This window comes from Populus euphratica, unplaced genomic scaffold, assembly GCF_000495115.2.
Source record: "Populus euphratica unplaced genomic scaffold, PopEup_1.0 scaffold31.1, whole genome shotgun sequence".
NCBI classification, from domain to species: domain Eukaryota; kingdom Viridiplantae; phylum Streptophyta; class Magnoliopsida; order Malpighiales; family Salicaceae; genus Populus; species Populus euphratica.
Window position 1 is genome coordinate 1,085,805 of NW_011499850.1, and position 18,276 is coordinate 1,104,080.

At 32.0% G+C, this 18,276-nt stretch overlaps 3 protein-coding genes and 1 pseudogene across 5 annotated transcripts in view; 3 read left to right on the forward strand and 1 right to left on the reverse strand.

Moving 5' to 3' along the window:
• LOC105120955 (calcium-transporting ATPase 10, plasma membrane-type-like) overlaps window positions 1–623 on the forward strand; it is a 16,090-nt gene extending 15,467 nt beyond the window's left edge. The window contains exons 36-37 of one of the 3 annotated variants that reach the window (XM_011019405.1): window positions 32–134; window positions 235–623. In XM_011019405.1, the coding sequence (XP_011017707.1) occupies window positions 32–134 (103 nt within the window). In that variant the 3' untranslated portion in view covers window positions 235–623. Of the gene's footprint in view, window positions 1–31; window positions 135–224 lie in introns of all 3 variants that reach the window. The other 2 variants (XM_011019402.1, XM_011019403.1) reach the window with 2 other exon arrangements.
• A 5,018-nt stretch (window positions 624–5,641) lies between these two features.
• LOC105120957 (plant intracellular Ras-group-related LRR protein 6-like) lies at window positions 5,642–10,128 on the forward strand. Its single transcript, XM_011019408.1, has 3 exons — window positions 5,642–6,126; window positions 7,037–7,206; window positions 9,159–10,128. Exons 1-3 carry the CDS (start codon window positions 5,926–5,928, stop codon window positions 9,901–9,903), a joined length of 1,116 nt encoding a protein of 371 aa, XP_011017710.1. The 5' UTR covers window positions 5,642–5,925; the 3' UTR covers window positions 9,904–10,128.
• Window positions 10,129–11,316: 1,188 nt separating this feature from the next.
• On the reverse strand, window positions 11,317–12,094 carry LOC105120958 (oligosaccharyltransferase complex subunit ostc-like). The gene has a single exon (XM_011019409.1). It carries the CDS (start codon window positions 12,037–12,039, stop codon window positions 11,503–11,505), a length of 537 nt encoding a protein of 178 aa, XP_011017711.1. The 5' UTR covers window positions 12,040–12,094; the 3' UTR covers window positions 11,317–11,502.
• Window positions 12,095–14,239: 2,145 nt separating this feature from the next.
• LOC105120959 (uncharacterized membrane protein At1g06890-like) overlaps window positions 14,240–18,276 on the forward strand; it is a 9,059-nt pseudogene continuing 5,022 nt past the window's right edge.

Below are 18,276 nucleotides of genomic sequence, written 5' to 3' on the forward strand. Positions count from 1 at the left end.
GTTTTTTTTTTTTTTTTTTCTGTCCAATCAGCTGGCCGCTTGCTGCTCTTGCTAAACTGATACCTGTTCCACAAACTCCTTTGCACAAGTTCTTTACAAAGATGTGTAATCGACGTGCCAAGTCTTCCAAGTAAGAGTCTTTCGATATTTGTCTGTTCATCTTTCCTTCTTCAAGTGGGCAGCAATTTAATTTGACATACCAAGTCTGATATTTCTCAATTATTGTCTTTCAGGTCATCAGTAGAGGTCACTAACAATTCACAGCACAAACACCGACCTGCATAATGTAAATTTACTAGCTCTGTCAGCACTCTCTCTCCATTTTTGCTTCGTAGGATGATACAGATCTACACTGATGGCGACATGCTTGTGAATAAATGCTATCACCGGTGTTTTTTTTTTTTTTTTTTTTTGCACTGATCGCTTCAGTTATTAGCGAGGGTTGTTTAGGAGAAAAACCGGCGCCTTTATTTTTGCTTGGTAAATATTTTTCCATAGGTTGTGTTTACATGTATGAAATGTGTGGAGTCAAATGCGGTGAGGACACTTGGATCTGAAACACGGTTTTACAGTTATACCCATGTTTGGCTGTAGTAAAATAGGGGATAGCCCAATATTTTATTGACGCCATAATTCTATTTGTTGGTTCTGATTAGGGTTTCTTTGTTTTGTTAATTTTCTAAAATATGGTTGGATTATTGATGATGAAATAGGAAAAGTTACTCATCTTTCTCTAAGTTACTCATCAATTTTCTATAACCAATTGATCCAAACTATTTAAACCCAAATCCTTTCAAACTCTCACAAATCTCTCCTTTTGAAAGTCTTCCCTTCGAATCTCATTGTTTCTCTGTTGCTAAAATTCAAACACTTAAATCTCTCATTTCAGCTTTCAAGTCCTTCCTTTTAAATTTGCACTGACTTCGAGAAACCCATGAACCAAAGATTAACAATATTCGACCACTACAACGCTTTCCCTCAAATCACGACACGTCTGGACCTACAAGTAACCCAACAACCCTACCATCGATAAACCCAACACCAGCCACCCACCCACAAAAAGGAATAAACATGAAATGAGTGAAAGTCGGGGTTTCCATTTAGATGCGAAGCATTAGTTTAGTTGGGAGTAACGGATGGAAGAGACTTGGAAGAGTGTTTCGTCTCTCTTTTGAAATTCACAAATTGTTGTCTGTCATTTATCATTTGATTTCAAAGGATTCAATTGTAATTTTATTTTTATTTTTATCTTGAAAAAAAAATAAGTGACAGAAAAGTCACTGTAAAAATATATTAAAAAAATAAAATAAAAGGACATGAAGAAAATCCACAAAAAAAGCGATAACATCAACAAAATATCAGCATAGTCATGAAGTTATATTTGGTGCGGTGGGGTTCCCCGAGAAAATTGGTAAGGACACAATATATGATCCTTTTGGTTTGTGTTTTTGCTTCAATTTAGGAATAGAAAAGAAAAGGGAGAAGATTCTTTATATTCTTCGTGTTTAAACATACTGATAAATGACAACACAAATTCGTGTCTTGAGATGAGCTTCAATGGAGTCAAATATCACTTGGCATTTCCTGGATCCTAGAGGAAGTAGCAAATTCGTGTCCATCCACGATCCATGCCTCGGAGACCCATAAGATGCTCAGGTTACTAAAGAATTGACATAAGAAAAGAATCAGCACTCTGTTGTTGTCAAAAGGGATACTTGTTGATGCAGGAGTTTTTTTTATAGGAAAATTGATATTTTTTTTTGTTTATTTTATATTTTCCTATTCTTTTATGATATTTTTCTAGCCTCTTTTTTTTTCTATTTAAAAGGAACATTCTTCTTTAGTATTATTAGAGTTTTTTAGTTTTTTATATATATATAAAATATTCTAATAGCTTTTTTCGATGTAAGAATCATTTCATTCAAAAATTACTTACGCTGTTAAATGAGATCCAATATATAATTTATATAATTTTTTTATCATGTATTTTCAAGTAAAAGCCCCTTAATCCACATTACTTTGTATTTAATTTTTTATTAAATAAAATAAGAGTGATGAAATTTAAACTCGTGATTACTTGGTCAACAAAGTTCTGATATCATATTAAAGAATCATTTAATTTAAAAGTTTAAGTTATTAATTAAAAACCCAAGATATAATATAATTTATATACTTATTTAACATTGGCTATTAAAGATATGGATGAATATAAATTGAATATTTTGATTGACTCCCTGCAGTGCTTTTGGTTTTTTAGGATCTTGACTTATAGCAATCCTTTTATCCAATACTTTTGTCTATTTTTGTTGTTATCATAGCCCAATAAATAATTCTTGGTTATTATTTTACTTTGTTAAGTACTACAGAACAACCATGGCTGAAAAAAAACCTGACAATCTTTGATAATAATTTTGTTTTGTTGTGTGATATAAAACTATTATATTAACTTTTTTTATATATAAAAATACATATTTTATTGGGTAATTTTAATTCTTTATTCTTTATTCTTTATTATTATGCTTTTCTAGTTTTATTCCTATTTTCATTTTCATTTGTTTTCTATATCCTTTCCCTCTGGTTGTCGTAGCAGTATAAATCACAATTATTAAACTTAATTTGGGTTTATCTAGGATCAACCTTGCATGGGTTTTAAAAACAATATTCCATAGTTGATCCAATCAAAAATCAACTATAACACATGACATAATTTACTCGCTAAAAAACAAAAACATTCCAAAACCATACTGTACTGACTTAAAAAAATAAAATTAAAACTATATTATTTCAATCAAATCGAGTACTCAGACTTTGGTACGGTTTTCATTGTAATGGCACAGATAAGATTCCAATAGGGAGTCCTTAATTTCTTCTCCTGCTTTGAAAATTGCAATGACAATTACCCTTGAACCAATCACCAGATTCAAACCGGCACTAAGGCCCTTTCCGTTGGTAGCTGTCATAATTTCTGTGGAGAATTTTGACAGACATGGGAGGAGGAAGATGATGAGCCAGCTCATATCCATGTCGTTGTCAGGAGTTGCATCCCTCTGTGCATAAAATAATCAAATAACCGAACCGTGTTCCTTGTCTTCGTACGGAGATTGTTAGTGTTTCTCAGCAACTATAATTTCTTATTCCGCATATATTCGTAAGCTTACTCTCGTCATTGTGTTTTTATAATATTAAAAGGCTTGAATTTAATGAATTGTAGTAGCTTAAGAAATCTTGAGCCTTCTAATTAAAAAAAAAAACAAAGAATTTTATATATATATATATATTCTGTAAATGCAACTTTATAAAACATTCTAGTACCTTTCCATTACTTTCATTTTGCTGAAGTTAGATTCAAGGAGAAGATATGATTTGACATAAATTTTCATTTAAGATCATGATCTTATGGGTAGACTTCATTTTTTCTTCCTCTTCTTCCGTAAACAAATTATTGCTGTGAATAAAGAAAAGAAAGAAGAATACAATTTTGTTTTTAATCGATCATAGAATGACAATATCCTTTCTTAGGTGTTTTATCCTAATCCTTCTTCACAATTGCTCTTCCGTGCCTTCTGAACTTGTTTCTTCTCTTCCCATGAACATGCTCACACGCAATAGCTATCTTTCTTTTTTCTTTTATAGTTTAATGGTTTGACTCTCGAGATGCTCCATGGCAGGTCTCAACATGACTCTTAATTTATCCTAAATCTAATCTTAGTGCATTTAAATACCTCGAATATGGTATCAATTTAACCACCACAACCCGAGTCCTAAATAAATTTTAAATTTTTTTAAAATCAATTTATTTTTTGTTTCAAGAGTATTAAAAACTTGTTGTAGATTTTTATTTATTAGAAAATGAAAAGGAAATTCAAATCTTGTTTTTTTTTTTTGTTTTAAAATTCATAACAATAACAAACAACCCTTTAAAGATCCACAGCCATAAAGACACAGACAAAGGTCAACAACCAACCATGGATTATGTTCAATTGTAAATTGACAAGTTCTTCACCCTAAGAGATAGGTTTAGATTTGGGTTTAGTGAGCGATTAAGGAGGTTAATTCTCTCTTCTTTAACTATTAATTAATACTAATCGAACCTTGGACAACATGTAAAGGTTGTTCTTTCTGCGAATGTATCATGTCGGTATAATGTTTATATTCACGAGATGGTCAAGGGAGAGGACTTTAAATCTTAATTAACAAAAAAAAATCAGTCTCAACTAGCAAAACATTATAAAGCAATATATCTATGATTGATTAAAGGTTAACACCATAAAAATAAAAATAAAAAGCACCATCATCATCATCATCGTTTTCTTCTTCTTTAAGTAGTTAAATAATAAAAGCATCTTCTTATTTTAATGGAATAAAAGCATCTTAATTAAACAACAAGAAGTCTCACCTCACCTTAATTAGCTTGGCCGCCTGTTATAGCAGACATTGAAATTAACCAAATATCCTTTAAAACCCCACGATCCTTCATATAAAACTACCACCATCGATCTTTGTATAAGCTACTTCTCTTATCAATCTTGCAGTATCATAATCCAACTTGAAATTAAAAATAAAAATAAAAAATGGATTTTGGTTGTTGGAAGGGAAGAGAAGATAAGGGTTGTTTATATGCTGATCACCCGTCACCATGTGCCATCAAGAGCCTAAGAAAACTGTGCGTTTCACTACACATAATTAATCATGTGTACATCTACATCATGATCATTAATTAAATATTAATTCCTTATAGTATTAGTGATATCAATCTCTAATCACAAAAATCAAATATGTTATCTAAATTAACTCAGTGAACATTTGAAACTTTAAGAACTAGTTTTCCAGTTGTTTGAATGGAGAAATAATATTGTATTTAAATAGAAAGTTTCAATTTTCCTTTGTTTGATTCATTTTTCTAAAACAATCGAAGTATTACTCTACCTATAAACATCTCTTATACTTCTTGATCAATTCCTCTATTTTTTCTTTCTTTTTTTTGATGTTCTTAGTCGGTTTCTTCATTAATTATTTCAAGTGATAATATTAAATAAGTACCCCAATAATGACACGACTTTCATTTACATCCCCCAAATATGGACTTAAGCAATGCCTAATAGTTTCCCATATACTCCGGGCATGAAAAATTAAGTTATTTATATATAATTCGAGCTATTTCAAAGATACTTTAATAACATCTTGAAAATTGTGTCTGGGATTTTATAAATTACAAGTAATGATGAAATATTAACATATTTTAAATTAAGCGTGTCATAGTTTATCTTTGATGTCTGTACGAGACAAGGAAATATTTCTAAAGAGATTTCTCAGTTGAAAGTAATAGCGGTGTAGCATTAGTATTGATAAGGTGGATTCGTTTAGGATAGCATGCCTGGTTAAGCCGTAGTTCGGGGATGTAATTGAGAGTCTCATCATAGTTGAGGGACTCATTTGAATTTATCCTCTTTTTTCCATTAATCGGAAAACCAATTAGGGATTCAAGTCAAGAGAGATATAATGACAAGAAAGGGAACGAGATTGGTGGGTAGTATGTGGCCCTCAACATAAAAAAATAAAAAAACGTTATTGAAAAAAATAAAATATAGAAAATAAATGCAAGAAAAAGGTTGACTTCATAAAAAGGTAAAGATGGCCACGCAAACCCTAGCAATACGGCCTTGTACTTCCGAAGACGTCAGTCCCTATTTTTACCTCGCTCACCATCATCCTCCGTACGTCCTTTATTGTGATATATTAATTGCTCTTGGGTCTTAAATCTGCTCATCAAAAGACCCCAAAAAAACACCATTGCATGCCCTTCCCCTTCCCCTTCTCTTTCTTGTTCTTGTTTCTTTGTTCTATGATATAACCACCAGTACTCCATCAAACATCTTATCTTCGAATCATTCTCATGTATTTGTTGTGTGATTCAATGTTGAAAAGATGATGTATGAACAGATACAGCAGCAGCAGCAGCAGCAAATGATGAATAGGGTAGATAGAAGGAAGGTTATGGGAGAGAGAAGGAAGGCAATCGAGGAAGAAGAAGTTGATTTGAGTGGTATGTCTTTGGAGACTATACCTAACCCTTCACTCAATTTAGCCGCTATTTGCAAGCTTAACCTCTCCAACAACGATCTTCAGGTATATTTTCTCAACCTACTTGAGCGAATATGGATATATCCCAACAAATTTTCTGTTGAAGTGCAAAAGGAAACCTTTCTTGAGGTCAAGTCAAACAAAATTTTGATTGATATCAACACAAAATTTTTGTATTATTTTTTGTTTTTGATAAAAACACGGCTTTTTTGTTGTTAATTTGATTTTCCTTTTTATGGAAAAAAACGTAGCTTTTGTTTTTTTTTTTTTAATAGCAATCATTTCATTTGGAGTTGGTGAATCAGCACGACACCATTTTGAGTTTAAATCTAGTGATTAAAAATACTATTAATTTTCGAAAAAGAAAAGGAGAATTTTCTGGGGAAAAAAAGGAAAAGGGAAAAAAATCTTATTATCAATTATAATCATTCTTCTTCTTCTTTTTTTAATTCCAATGAAAAAAAAAGGAAGAGAAAGCTTATATTATTTTGTATGTTCCCCCACTCTGTTAAATTTGGTAGATATTTCTTGGACCATTTATCACTCTCTCTATTCAGTCATACGTATCTCTTAAGATTTCTACTAAATATTGGTCTTTATATATATATATATATATATATGTATGTATGTATGTATGTATGAAAAAGTTTTTATTCAAATATTTCTTTGGGTTTTAATCTCTCACCTATTACTCTCTCTTGGATCTCGAACAATTAGTGAGTTTTTAATTCTATAGTTAAGCATTCAACACCCAGCACAAGCAAATATGTAGAGGAATATATGTAGTAGCATATTGCTATATGTTTATTTCATAATTATTAGTTTTAATCAACTAGGAACATGATCATATAATGTTTCTTTGACTTTTATAACATGTACACTTGAATAACTCCACTGGCCAGCTTACAACGGAACCAAGCTAACAAATCGAGAAATTTATTTCTACATTCGACAGATGATACCAGAATCCTTAACAGCAAGAATGCTAAATTTGGTGGTGTTGGATGTTCACTCAAATCAGCTCAAATCTCTCCCTAACTCAATTGGGTGCTTGTCAAAGCTCAAAGTTCTTAATGTTTCATGCAACCTTCTTGTGTCCCTTCCCAGAACCATAGAGAATTGCAGGTATGCTGTCTCCTGACGCTCTTTATCTGCTCACATAATTATATTTTATGCATATAGCAAGATAATTGATTGATTAACCTCAAGAGTCATTAATGACATATAATTGGATTGATCGGGTATTTAATTAATTAATTTTGTTGTTTGTTGAATTATCGAAATAATTAACTCTCATAAGCGTGATCATGATCCAAATATTCAAACTAATAACTAGCCCAGATGTGGGAAAAAAAAGAAGATTAATCAAGCATATACCTAGAAATTAAGTAAACCATATCATCACCATCATGCGTAGCCACTTAAAGACCTTAATTTTTATATATTAATTTCTTCTTCTTCTTTTTTCATCTTATTGTTAGTTAATCACTGTTCCATCACCGTGGAGCTTAGCTTTAATTTGAGGATGCATGCCTTCTTAATTACAATCTTATCTTATAAACATCAAGTGAATCGATCATCAAGAATTATAAATAATATTTGTTTTGGGGCCTATGTGCTATTGTATTTGGTACAATAGGGTGCTTATTCGAATATATATATATATATAGAAGACAAGGAAAAAATGGTTTTTTTGAACTAAACAAAAAATATATATATACTAAACAAAATATATATATATATCGTGGCAAAAAGATTTAGTGGGAGAACCTTGGCTGACAGCATTATGGACGGTCAGGGTTAAGAATTACCAAGAAGTCAAAGAAAATGTCAATGATGATGTGGAATTAAAATCTAGGAAATAGTGGCACGCATGCAAAGAAAGAAAGGTGGCTGGGACCAATGGAGGAGAGGTGAAGAGCAGGTCAATCTTTTTGTCTAGACTAAAGTTCTTCGGTGTAATTATGCATCGGCTCACTCAAGTTGAGAAAATGTTTCTGCCACTATTTTTAGTCCCCGTTTCCGGTTTTTTTTTTTCTAATTAAACTTCCATTGCTTTTCATTCAAAAGCATAATCCAAAATGCTTGATAATTAAATTAATATTATATCCAAAGTAATTTCCAATGTTTAGAAGCTTTGATTTACAGTTTTGTGAACTATGATTAAGATCGAGTTAGTGGCACGCGGCTGAAAACTACAGCTTTTCCAAACGGATACATCCAGGGGTTCAAAACCCATTTATGATATTGATCATGATGATTTTCCCCTTGAAGTGTATTTAACACTTTTCTTTTTTTCCACTGCTAATTAATCCATACTTGACTTTAGTGGAAAGATTAGAATGACAGTTTAGATGTGGATATATATATATTGGATGTATATTTGATAGTTTAGATGTGGACTACGTGGATGTTTATTTCTCTTGATCATGATTGTCAAAACACCGTTTAAATTTCATTTCACGTGTTCAGGATGCACGATCCCTTTATATATATATATATATAAACTAGTGTTACTGAACCAAGTTTTGTTGTTAAATTCAAATCAAATTGTAAATTAAACTTAATAGAAATTAAACTTAATAGGAGTTGTCAACTGATTAAAATTTAATTTGATTTAAAATAAATTAAAATGATATTATTTTAATTTTAAAAAAATATTTTAAAATAATATTATTTTGAATTAACTTAAATCAACTCATTAATTAACCTAGTATATAACTAGGAGGCTAGATTAAAATGTTCTAAAACTTCTGCAATCCAACTCATTCCATTTATTAAATTTTTTTAATTTTTTTATATATTTCTTTTTTGTTTTTCATGTTATTAGATAAAATTAATCTCATCCATTTAATTACTATAAATATTTAGATATGTTATGAGAGAATATAAATTTAAAGCTGTGATGAGATATGTGCATTGTGATTTTAGACAAATATTAAAATTAAATCAATTTAACTAAATATGAAATCCAGTAAATGGAATGGCTATGTATGTAACCATCAAATAAAATGTGAATTAGAAGTTTATTATCATTTCAATTATGTTTACGTCAAAATCTTGTGTTTCTGTATCAGGTCTTTAGAAGAATTGAATGTCAACTTCAACAAGCTAAGCAGATTACCAGACACCATAGGGTTCGAGCTTGTTAACCTCAAGAAGCTCTCGGTAAATTCAAACAAGCTTGTGTTTCTTCCCATGTCTACCTCCTACATCACTTCTTTGAAAATACTCGACGCAAGGTTGAACAATCTAAGGTCCCTTCCTGAAGACTTAGAGAACCTCATCAATCTAGAGGTCCTAAATGTAAGCCAAAACTTCCAATACCTTGAAACCTTGCCGTACTCCATTGGCCTCCTTCTATCTCTTGTGGAATTGGACGTGAGTTACAACAAGATTACAACTTTGCCCGACTCCATGGGGTGCCTAAGGAAGCTGCAAAAGCTGTCCGTTGAAGGGAACCCGCTCATTTCTCCGCCAATGGAGGTGGTGGAGAGAGGGGTGCCTTTTGTCAAGGAGTATTTGAGTGAGAAGATGAACGCAGGCCACAAGAGCCCAACAAAGAAGAAGTCATGGGTTGGTAAATTGGTCAAGTATCGGACCTTCAATGGGATAATTGGGTCCAGGAAAGACAGAGAAGGGTTCGATGTCACGCCTGATCATTACTACTCCCTTGATGGTCTTGCTTCTCCTGCATACAGTGGGAAATCCCCTAAACACGCATGTGATCGTTCCCCTGAAGGCCTTGCTTCTCCTAGATACTGGAGGATGTTCTCACCCGCTCGTCTATTCTCTTCAAAGAATCTCTCTTCGGACCGCTAGACTGTTTGTTGTTGCATCTGTGAAGCTAGTCAATTCTTAGCATGCATGAGTGCTTGAACTTCGTATCTTCAGTACATCATAGGAGGAAGATCAAAACCCCCCCAAGACATGTATATTCCAACCCAGGTCTACATAGGCGTGCCTTACTTTTGGTTTGTAAAGAAATGGACATCATTGTTTCAGATATGGTTTTGGAAATCAAATATTTAGCACGCATTTCAATTACTTCTTAATATTACTGGACACCATAACAAAATTTCAATTCCAAATCCAAGTAAATTGCTATCTAGAGCTAGGCCATATTCTAGCCAGAAAGCTTTCAAAAAATTTACTACTTGATGCTTACAGCGTACAAGAGAGAGATTGAGTTCCACCAATAAAATAAATAAATAATTTTAATTTTCTCTCTTCTATTTCTCTTTCTTTGTGTCTATTTCACTTCAATCCAGTTGTTAGAGGTCGAGTCCGTAAAATTTCTGGTCAACTTTCTTGTCTACATTCACTCTTGTGCACTGGGAAGGACAGTACCATAGAGAAAAGCGGAGTGACTCTAATGGGTGACAATATGACAGGCTAAACTCTAAAGAAGGATATGGTTCTAATGGCCTTATAAGAGAGGGAAGGTTGGAGAAGGCAGCTTGAAGTTCAAGTTGAAGTTCAGGTGTTTGGTGACCGTGCATCCTGATTCCGATTTACTTCACAAATATCCAAAACATAGCAAGGCAGTTGAATTCATGATACTGATTATTGTTTTCTCACTTCAGAAACAAAATTCAGCAGTCATTAATATTAAATGATATGCAATCCTGACCTCTAAATAGCTCTTTCAACTCTCATAGAATTTGCAGCACCCATCTTCTTCGAACTATTATTGTTTCTTGTACTTCAGACAAACTTCCAATTGGGATTTGACCAATTAGTCTCAGTAGTTGAGAAAGCATAAGACAGCATAAACTAGCAGATTTGCAGTGAAATTATTTAACCACACCCTCAAAGTACCCTAAGAAAGGGAGTATTAAGAAGCATTAGTCTAACCTAGCTCTGCAGTTTATTCAAATCTGATTCCTAGCACAAGATTGATGAAACATCAATCACCGTTTCAGTATGATCAAGTTAATAATCCTTAAGACTATCAAGAACAAAGAGATAATCCCATTAGCACTGCTCAATAACCTCAAAACATTGGAATTAAAGTTCGAATAAAGAGACACGCCAACACTCACCTGTGCTTCTCGATTCCTGCATGTCATCATCCAAAACACACCACGCTAATCTTCTGATATCATTCCAATCTCGTCATTAAAATCTTTTCAATTTTATAACAAGCAAGAATTTAATCAAGAAACACAGAATCACAGACAATAAAGATAACAATCACTAGCATTTCCTCAATTCAGCAAAATCATCAACAAGTAGTCAGAATTTGCGACTTTTATTAACAAAAATACTAATAGTTCCATAACCAACTAGCACCACAAGATCAAATGAGAGTAACCCAGATCATAAAAATCCGCAATAACCCCATTTGACAAGCCACGTTGTGATTTCGAACTACCTTAACAGAGTATCATTCCAAAATACATAAAAAAATCCGAAAACTCAACGAAGATATCCTGGGATCTTAATCCGAAGAAAAAGCATACTCATAACATAAGCAATAACAACGGAGGAAATCCCAGCAGTAGCATAAGAAACCTTAACACTCTTGGCACGATTCTTTTCAAGAGCAAGATCCATCAAAATAATGCCAACGCCACCAACAACGAACATGAACCCAGAAGAAAGCCCTTCAATTATATACTGCCCATTAACTCTTCCAGGCAAGAAAACCACAGGTTTGACAGATCCGGTATATGGGTCTTGGGTTGACCCGATACCAGGTGGCTCAACGATTACGTCATAGACGATGCCAGAAACTACCATGAAGTAGGTGAGGAGGACTAAGGAGAAGACTGTCATGGAGGAAGGGAGGGTGAAGGAGGGGAGTTTGAGACGGAGGCGTGGTGGGCGCAGGATTGAGTAAGGGAGGAGGGTGAGAAGGTGGAAGAGTGGATCTATGGAGGAGGCGGACGATGGTTCGGCGGCGGAGGAGGTGGTGGTGGAGGTTAGGTTTTGGGATTCGGGTTTGGGAGCCATTTTGTGGAGTTTGATGATAGAAGTGTTGAATCGTTTGATTTTGTCGAGGTTTTGAGAAGTTTTGTTTGTGTTGGAGTTTTAAGAGGTTTGTTGTCGGGGCTGGGGTTATCCCAGTACTGGTTAGGGACTGACATAATCTGATCCATGACCAATAACATTGAGCTAGGTTGGATTGGGATTAGCTTGAGCAATTGTACTCAAATATATTAAAAGGTGAATTTATTTTTATATAATAAGTTATTTTTTTAATTTGTTATTATATTAAAAACTTAACATATATTTAAGTGTAAATTTATTATTTCTTACAAAAAAAGATATTATTTAAGCTATTATTGTGCTATTAATTTTCATCTAAATCATATTTTAATATATATTTTTTAAAATAACTAAGATAACACCTTTGTAGCACTTCCATATCCATCCAAAATATCCTCATTATTATTCTAGTAATCATAAACATAATTATTCATATTATTTAAAGATTTATTTATCAACAAATCCTTATCTAAATAACTTTTTAAATTGCTACATTCAGTAGCTCGATGCCTCACATATATAATAATGAACTCTAAAGATTGAGCCTGAACCATTATTGGTGGTCTGTTAATCACTAACTTCTTAATATTTTTGTTGTGTTCTTTTTTATTATATTGACTTGTTTGAAATTATCCTAATAATTTGTTGTTTCTACTATTAAAGCCTTTTCATATACCTTTAGTATTATTTACCAGGATTGTAAGTAGAACATATTCTAGATAGGTTTTCATAGCCCATTTAAATACCATATCACCAATTGTTCTTCCCATTTTTTCCAAATAATTCCTTACTAATAATTGAGATAATTCATCAATATAATTGTTAATAGATTTACTTTTTTGTTTTAATATGTTGAGCTATTGATATAAAGTTTGTGTATAATAATAAAAAAAAACTCATCTTCTTCTTTTATCTCTTTTCAATCATCAATTCTTGATTTTTCTTACTTTTCTTGTATTTTTTATAATTATTCATATGTTTACTTTACCTTTTCAATATGATCACAATTAATTTAGCTCATATGTTTTATAATTTTTTTATACTAAAAATATTATTTTAATATTGATCAATCAATCCATAAATCTTGTCTTTTATAAAACTACTTTAAAATCAGAAAGTTTAATTCAAAATTAAAAATCTTTATAATGTTCTACTCAATTGAAAAACTACTTGCTATTAGCTTGAGAGATTACCTTCTCTTGAATAGGTTCTTGGTATTAGCTAAGCATCCATAATTGATATATGAGTTTTTTAAAAAAGATTATTCTTTTAAAAAAAATTTAGGATTTTTTTTTTAAGTTTATCTAGATTTGTTTTTTAGTTTATTTAAAAAGCTATAAACTTTTCGAAAGGTAAACAACTTAAAAAGAAATTTACAATAATAAAATTATAAATTAGAGTTTCTATGTGATTTTTTTTTTTAAAAAAATTGTATTCTCATGCTTTGTTGCCTTTCTTATTTGCTTTTAGTATGTATCAATTGATATTAAACTTAAAAGATTTATGGTGATTAAAATAAAAATGATAATCATGAAATAAGTAATGCTTGTGCAAAAAAGATGTTATGTTTTTATTTCAAGAAATAAATATTTAAAAATTGATAATAAAAAACATGTAAAAATAAATTATAAAATTAAGTTATTAGTTAGTAGTGATAAAGGTATAAAAAGAAATTAAATAATTATCTCATCAGCTAATAAAATATATAAAAAAATTAAAGAAATATGAAGAGAGTAATCACATATTTATAATCAATTACGAGAGATTTTAAAGGCACAAGGATAATAACTTGTTGATGAAAATAAATATTATGGAGATTTTGATGATTCTATATTAATAATTTATAATGTTTATTTTAAAAATAATTATATTTATAATGATATTATATATATAATGACAAAAATGGAATTGATTATTTTATTGGAGGACTAATTTTTTCAACTCAAAAAGGATGACGGGGAAGGTTTTTTTTTTATAAATATTTTTATGTTTTTTTATTTAATGTAGTAAATTAAATAATATATTTAATATTGTTTTATTTTTTTAATTTATATAGATTCATTCTAAAATTGATTTAAAAAGTAAAATTATAAAGCAAATATTTCAATAATAAAATTATAAATTAGAGTTTGTGTTTGATATGTTTTTCAGTATGAATCACTCTCTCTGTTTTTTTTTTTTTAATTTTCGGTTAATAATAAAATAAAATTTATGTTTTGGCACATGAATTGCTTGTTCAAGGGTGCTTCTCTTTCATAGTTATCAAAAACTAGAAAATGGGCTCTTTGTTTTTTGAGGTCTTATTGAGTACTAGGAAGTGGTAGCAATTTGGACTGAAAACACTGAGGAAATTGAGCTCTTTAGTGCTTTGTTCAAGAAAGAATCAAACGAAGAAAAAAGAAAGATGCTCTATAGTCGTGAAGTTTTGAATTTTTTGGTGAGGAAAGATGTGAGGAAGATACTCAAGAGGAAAGACAGTGATGCTGGTGAAAGAGGTAAGCTTTTTTTGAAGAATTTCTTGAGACCCCATTTCTTTATTTTGTTTAAATTTCTCAAAGTTTAGTTCTTTCTTTCATTTGCATTGCTGCGTATCACTAGGTTTATCAGTTTAGCTTGCGTCAGTGAGATTCTAGCTAGAATTCTCTAATATGTTCTTTGTTTGGATGTAAATTTTACTCTATTTTGTTGCAATTGTTGCCTTTTGGAGTGCCAGGTTGGTTTTTCTTGGATATTCTCTTCTGGGTTATAGCTCTTTAACTTTGATAAAGTAGTGGTTAATTTTGGTTTTTATTTAATTAATTTCAGAAAGATAAAGCAATTTTTTTTTGCCTTTGAATGAAGGGAGAGTTGGCTGCCCAGTTGCTCAAAAATGGGATTTTTCTCATTATATATGTGTCTTCCACTGGCAACTTTAAATATTAGTGATTTTTTTCTTTGTTATTGAGAGGGATTAATCAAACCATTATTCTACTCAAACATGCTAGTTAGTTTGTTATCTTGTTAACAAGAGGTGATTGCTTTCCTCATTGGCTAGTGGCTTTCTGTATAAACCGTGGAGGCTTTTTTTCAATTGCTTGTCTTCTTTGATGTGGCTGATTGACCTGCATTTTCATTTATGTACTTATCAATGCAGGAAGAGCTTTAGAAGAATTGCGGTCTTTTTTGTTTAGCAGATTTCGCTCGTCTGAAAGCGCGAAGTGACACGAACAACAATTATGTGGCCCTGTCATTGCTCTTACGTTCAATTTTCTGGTTGCTATTGGTATTATTTTCATGAACAAATGGGTTTGTCTTCTAACCTTTGTAAATGCATATTATGTAGTTTTAACTGCTTTTGTTATTGCTCCAAGTAGCTATTTCTTTGAGTTTACTTGATTTGCCTCTTTTTTTTTTATGGCAGGTGCTTCAAGGAGTTGGCTTCCATTTTCCTATTTGTCTTAGTTTTATTCACTATGCACTAAGCTGGGCACTGATGGCTATTATAAAAGCTTTTTCTGTGCTCCCTGCATCTCCTCCATCAAAATCTTCTCATTTATCTCTATTCACTCTTGGCTTTGTTATGTCTCTCTCTACTGGCCTAGCTAATGTTAGCCTGAAATACAATAGGTTAGATATTCATTTCCTATTTTCCACAGCTTTGTTGTCCTGTTCAAAGTTTTGTGTTTGATATGTTTCATGTTTTGTTACAGTGTTGGATTCTATCAGATGGCTAAGATTTCTGTTACACCTTCGATTGTTTTAGCAGAATTTATATGGTTTAAAAAGATAATTTCTTTTTCCAAGGTAAGTTTTGGCTCATGTATGTCTATGGTGCGCTTCCATATGAAAATAAGCTTTCTATTTTGTTGTGATGACAGAACAGTCTGAATTAGAAGGCATTGGTATTTTTCATTTTCATTTTCAACTGTTTGATTCATGGGAGAAAGGCTATTCATGTAAGAACTAGGTGTTTTATAATTTTGATCTGCACACTAAGTGTCTGGTAAAGCATGAACATGGACTTCTACATGGATAGCATTTTGAGTTTCACTGTATTCAGGACAAGGGTTTATCAATGAACATTAATTTTGTATTTGTATCTTGGGCCTAAAAAATGGACTCACTCATAAATGCTTTGGTCATATATCATTGTTACCTTTACGAGACTGAAATCTACTTTAATAGTTGATTTGAATGGAAGGGATTTCGAAGAGTGAATGCTGAAAGTTGTGTTTTCCTCTTGTAAAAATCTTTTACTTAAGCCCTGTATTTTGAGACGTCGAACCTCAAACAATATTTTTGGATATGAATTGATCTTTATACCCATTCCATTACTTCTAAAATACCCATTGAAGGATTACACTTGCATCCTCTAGGAGGAAAAAAGACTTGAAGTGTTAATTACTAGTTTTGTTTATTTTTTGAAGTCACGCAACATCTTTTATTGAGTCAAATACAATAGTTTTCAGTGCATATAAATGTCTTTGTAAATTGATTCTGGAAGTTTCCTTGCACATGGCATTTTTATCAAGTGGGACCTGATGTGCGTGTAGAATGACTAATTTCTGCAAATAACTTAAGTTGACACTGGCCTTGGGTTCTTATATGAAATCTTCCAGGTGGTTGCACTTACAATGGTGTCTATTGGTGTTGCCGTGGCTACAGTAACTGATTTGCAATTCAGTCTCTTTGGTGCTTGTGTAGCACTAGCTTGGATAATTCCTAGTGCAGTCAACAAGATTCTATGGTCCACTCTGCAACAGCAGGATAACTGGACAGCCTTGGCGTAAGTTACCTTATCTAAAAATTTGCCTCGTAACATTCCTTATATTCATTTTCGTACCACCAAATAGCTTTCACATCTTACTTGACTTGTGAAATCGATGAGCAGGTTAATGTGGAAGACTACACCAATTATGCTGTTTTTCCTGGCTTCATTGATTCCTTTCTTAGACCCCCCAGGTGTCTTCTCCTATGACTGGAACTTCAGAAACACAGCACTTATTCTCATGTCTGCTCTTCTTGGCTTTTTGCTTCAGTGGTCTGGTGCTTTGGCACTTGGGTGAGTGAGTTATCTTCATTCTTTTTAACTATTACAGAACTTTGTTCATGGTTTCCAGTGATGTATTTTCAACCTCTCAATTGCTGCATGTCACCTGGTATTTCTAGCTATAGGATATGAGGAGGTTAGTCAATTTAGGACATCAAGATATAAAATGACTCTTAAGGAACAAAGATCATAATCATTCTATATCATTATTGAAATGTTCTAAAATCAAGTTGGTCCAGAGAAGGTTTCTCATTATAATATACAACTTCCTTTGTGTACAGTATTATAGAATCTGCACTGGTAAATTTACTATGGCAGAAAAGAATAAAAATAAAACAGTTTGTATAATTAGATATGAAAAATTATAATAATTGCACCCAGAACTACTAAATTAAAGAATAAGGATTTTTGTTATTTTAATTTGTCCAAAATGTTATCAGAATGCTTTGCTGATTGGTATAACATTATTTTCTAAGGTTTAGACATCAAATATTTCGATAACTGTACTTCAGCTGATGCATTTGACCTAAAAACATATGCTAAGTGCTTTTTATTAGATCGTGTTCTGTAATTTCTTGAGATGAAAGATAAAACAAGGAGTATCATGTTTTCGGTGGGTACATATAAGACCAAAAATGGGAAGGGGGAGGGGTTGGGATAGAGGAGAAAAAGTGTAGAAGATTCTAGTAGAAATCCTGGAAGTAGTGTCTCAAATTTTAGAAAACTTCATGTTGACCTGGTCCTTTTACATCACTTAAAGGATTGTGTCTCTGGCACTTTCACATGCCTAATGACTTTTTGGTTAGTCCTGACTCTTAATAGTAAATGCCTCAACATAACTCCCCTTGTTCTATGTCGCTACACGACATTGGGCGACGCCTCCATTCCTTTTTTTTGTTTGTTTTTTTTAAAACAAAAGGAATTTAATTTTTATTTGATTGAGGGAAATAAAGATTTTATTGGAGTCGCCATCTAGTAATTTGAGGGAACTAGAAATCCAAAATTGGACACTGGTCCCAAAGATTCGGGTACTGGGTTAGTTATGATTAAGGGAAGGTAGACACTACCTTTAAAACATCCTTTCAGAAAAAGGTGACCTTTACTTGTGTGTTTTTCTTATCTAATTCAAATGCTATTATATTTTGAGCTTATTTGTAAATTTTTTAACATGG

What these genes read in the sequence shown, in the direction of transcription:
- LOC105120957 (XM_011019408.1), top strand. Translation starts at nt 5,926, where the DNA reads ATGATGTATGAACAGATACAGCAGCAGCAGCAGCAGCAAATGATGAAT. An exon ending in TCTCCAACAACGATCTTCAG is followed by an intron (nt 6,127 to 7,036) that starts GTATATTTTCTC and finishes TACATTCGACAG; the next exon opens with ATGATACCAGAATCCTTAAC. An exon ending in AGAACCATAGAGAATTGCAG is followed by an intron (nt 7,207 to 9,158) that starts GTATGCTGTCTC and finishes TTTCTGTATCAG; the next exon opens with GTCTTTAGAAGAATTGAATG.
- LOC105120958 (XM_011019409.1), bottom strand. Translation starts at nt 12,039, where the DNA reads ATGGCTCCCAAACCCGAATCCCAAAACCTAACCTCCACCACCACCTCC.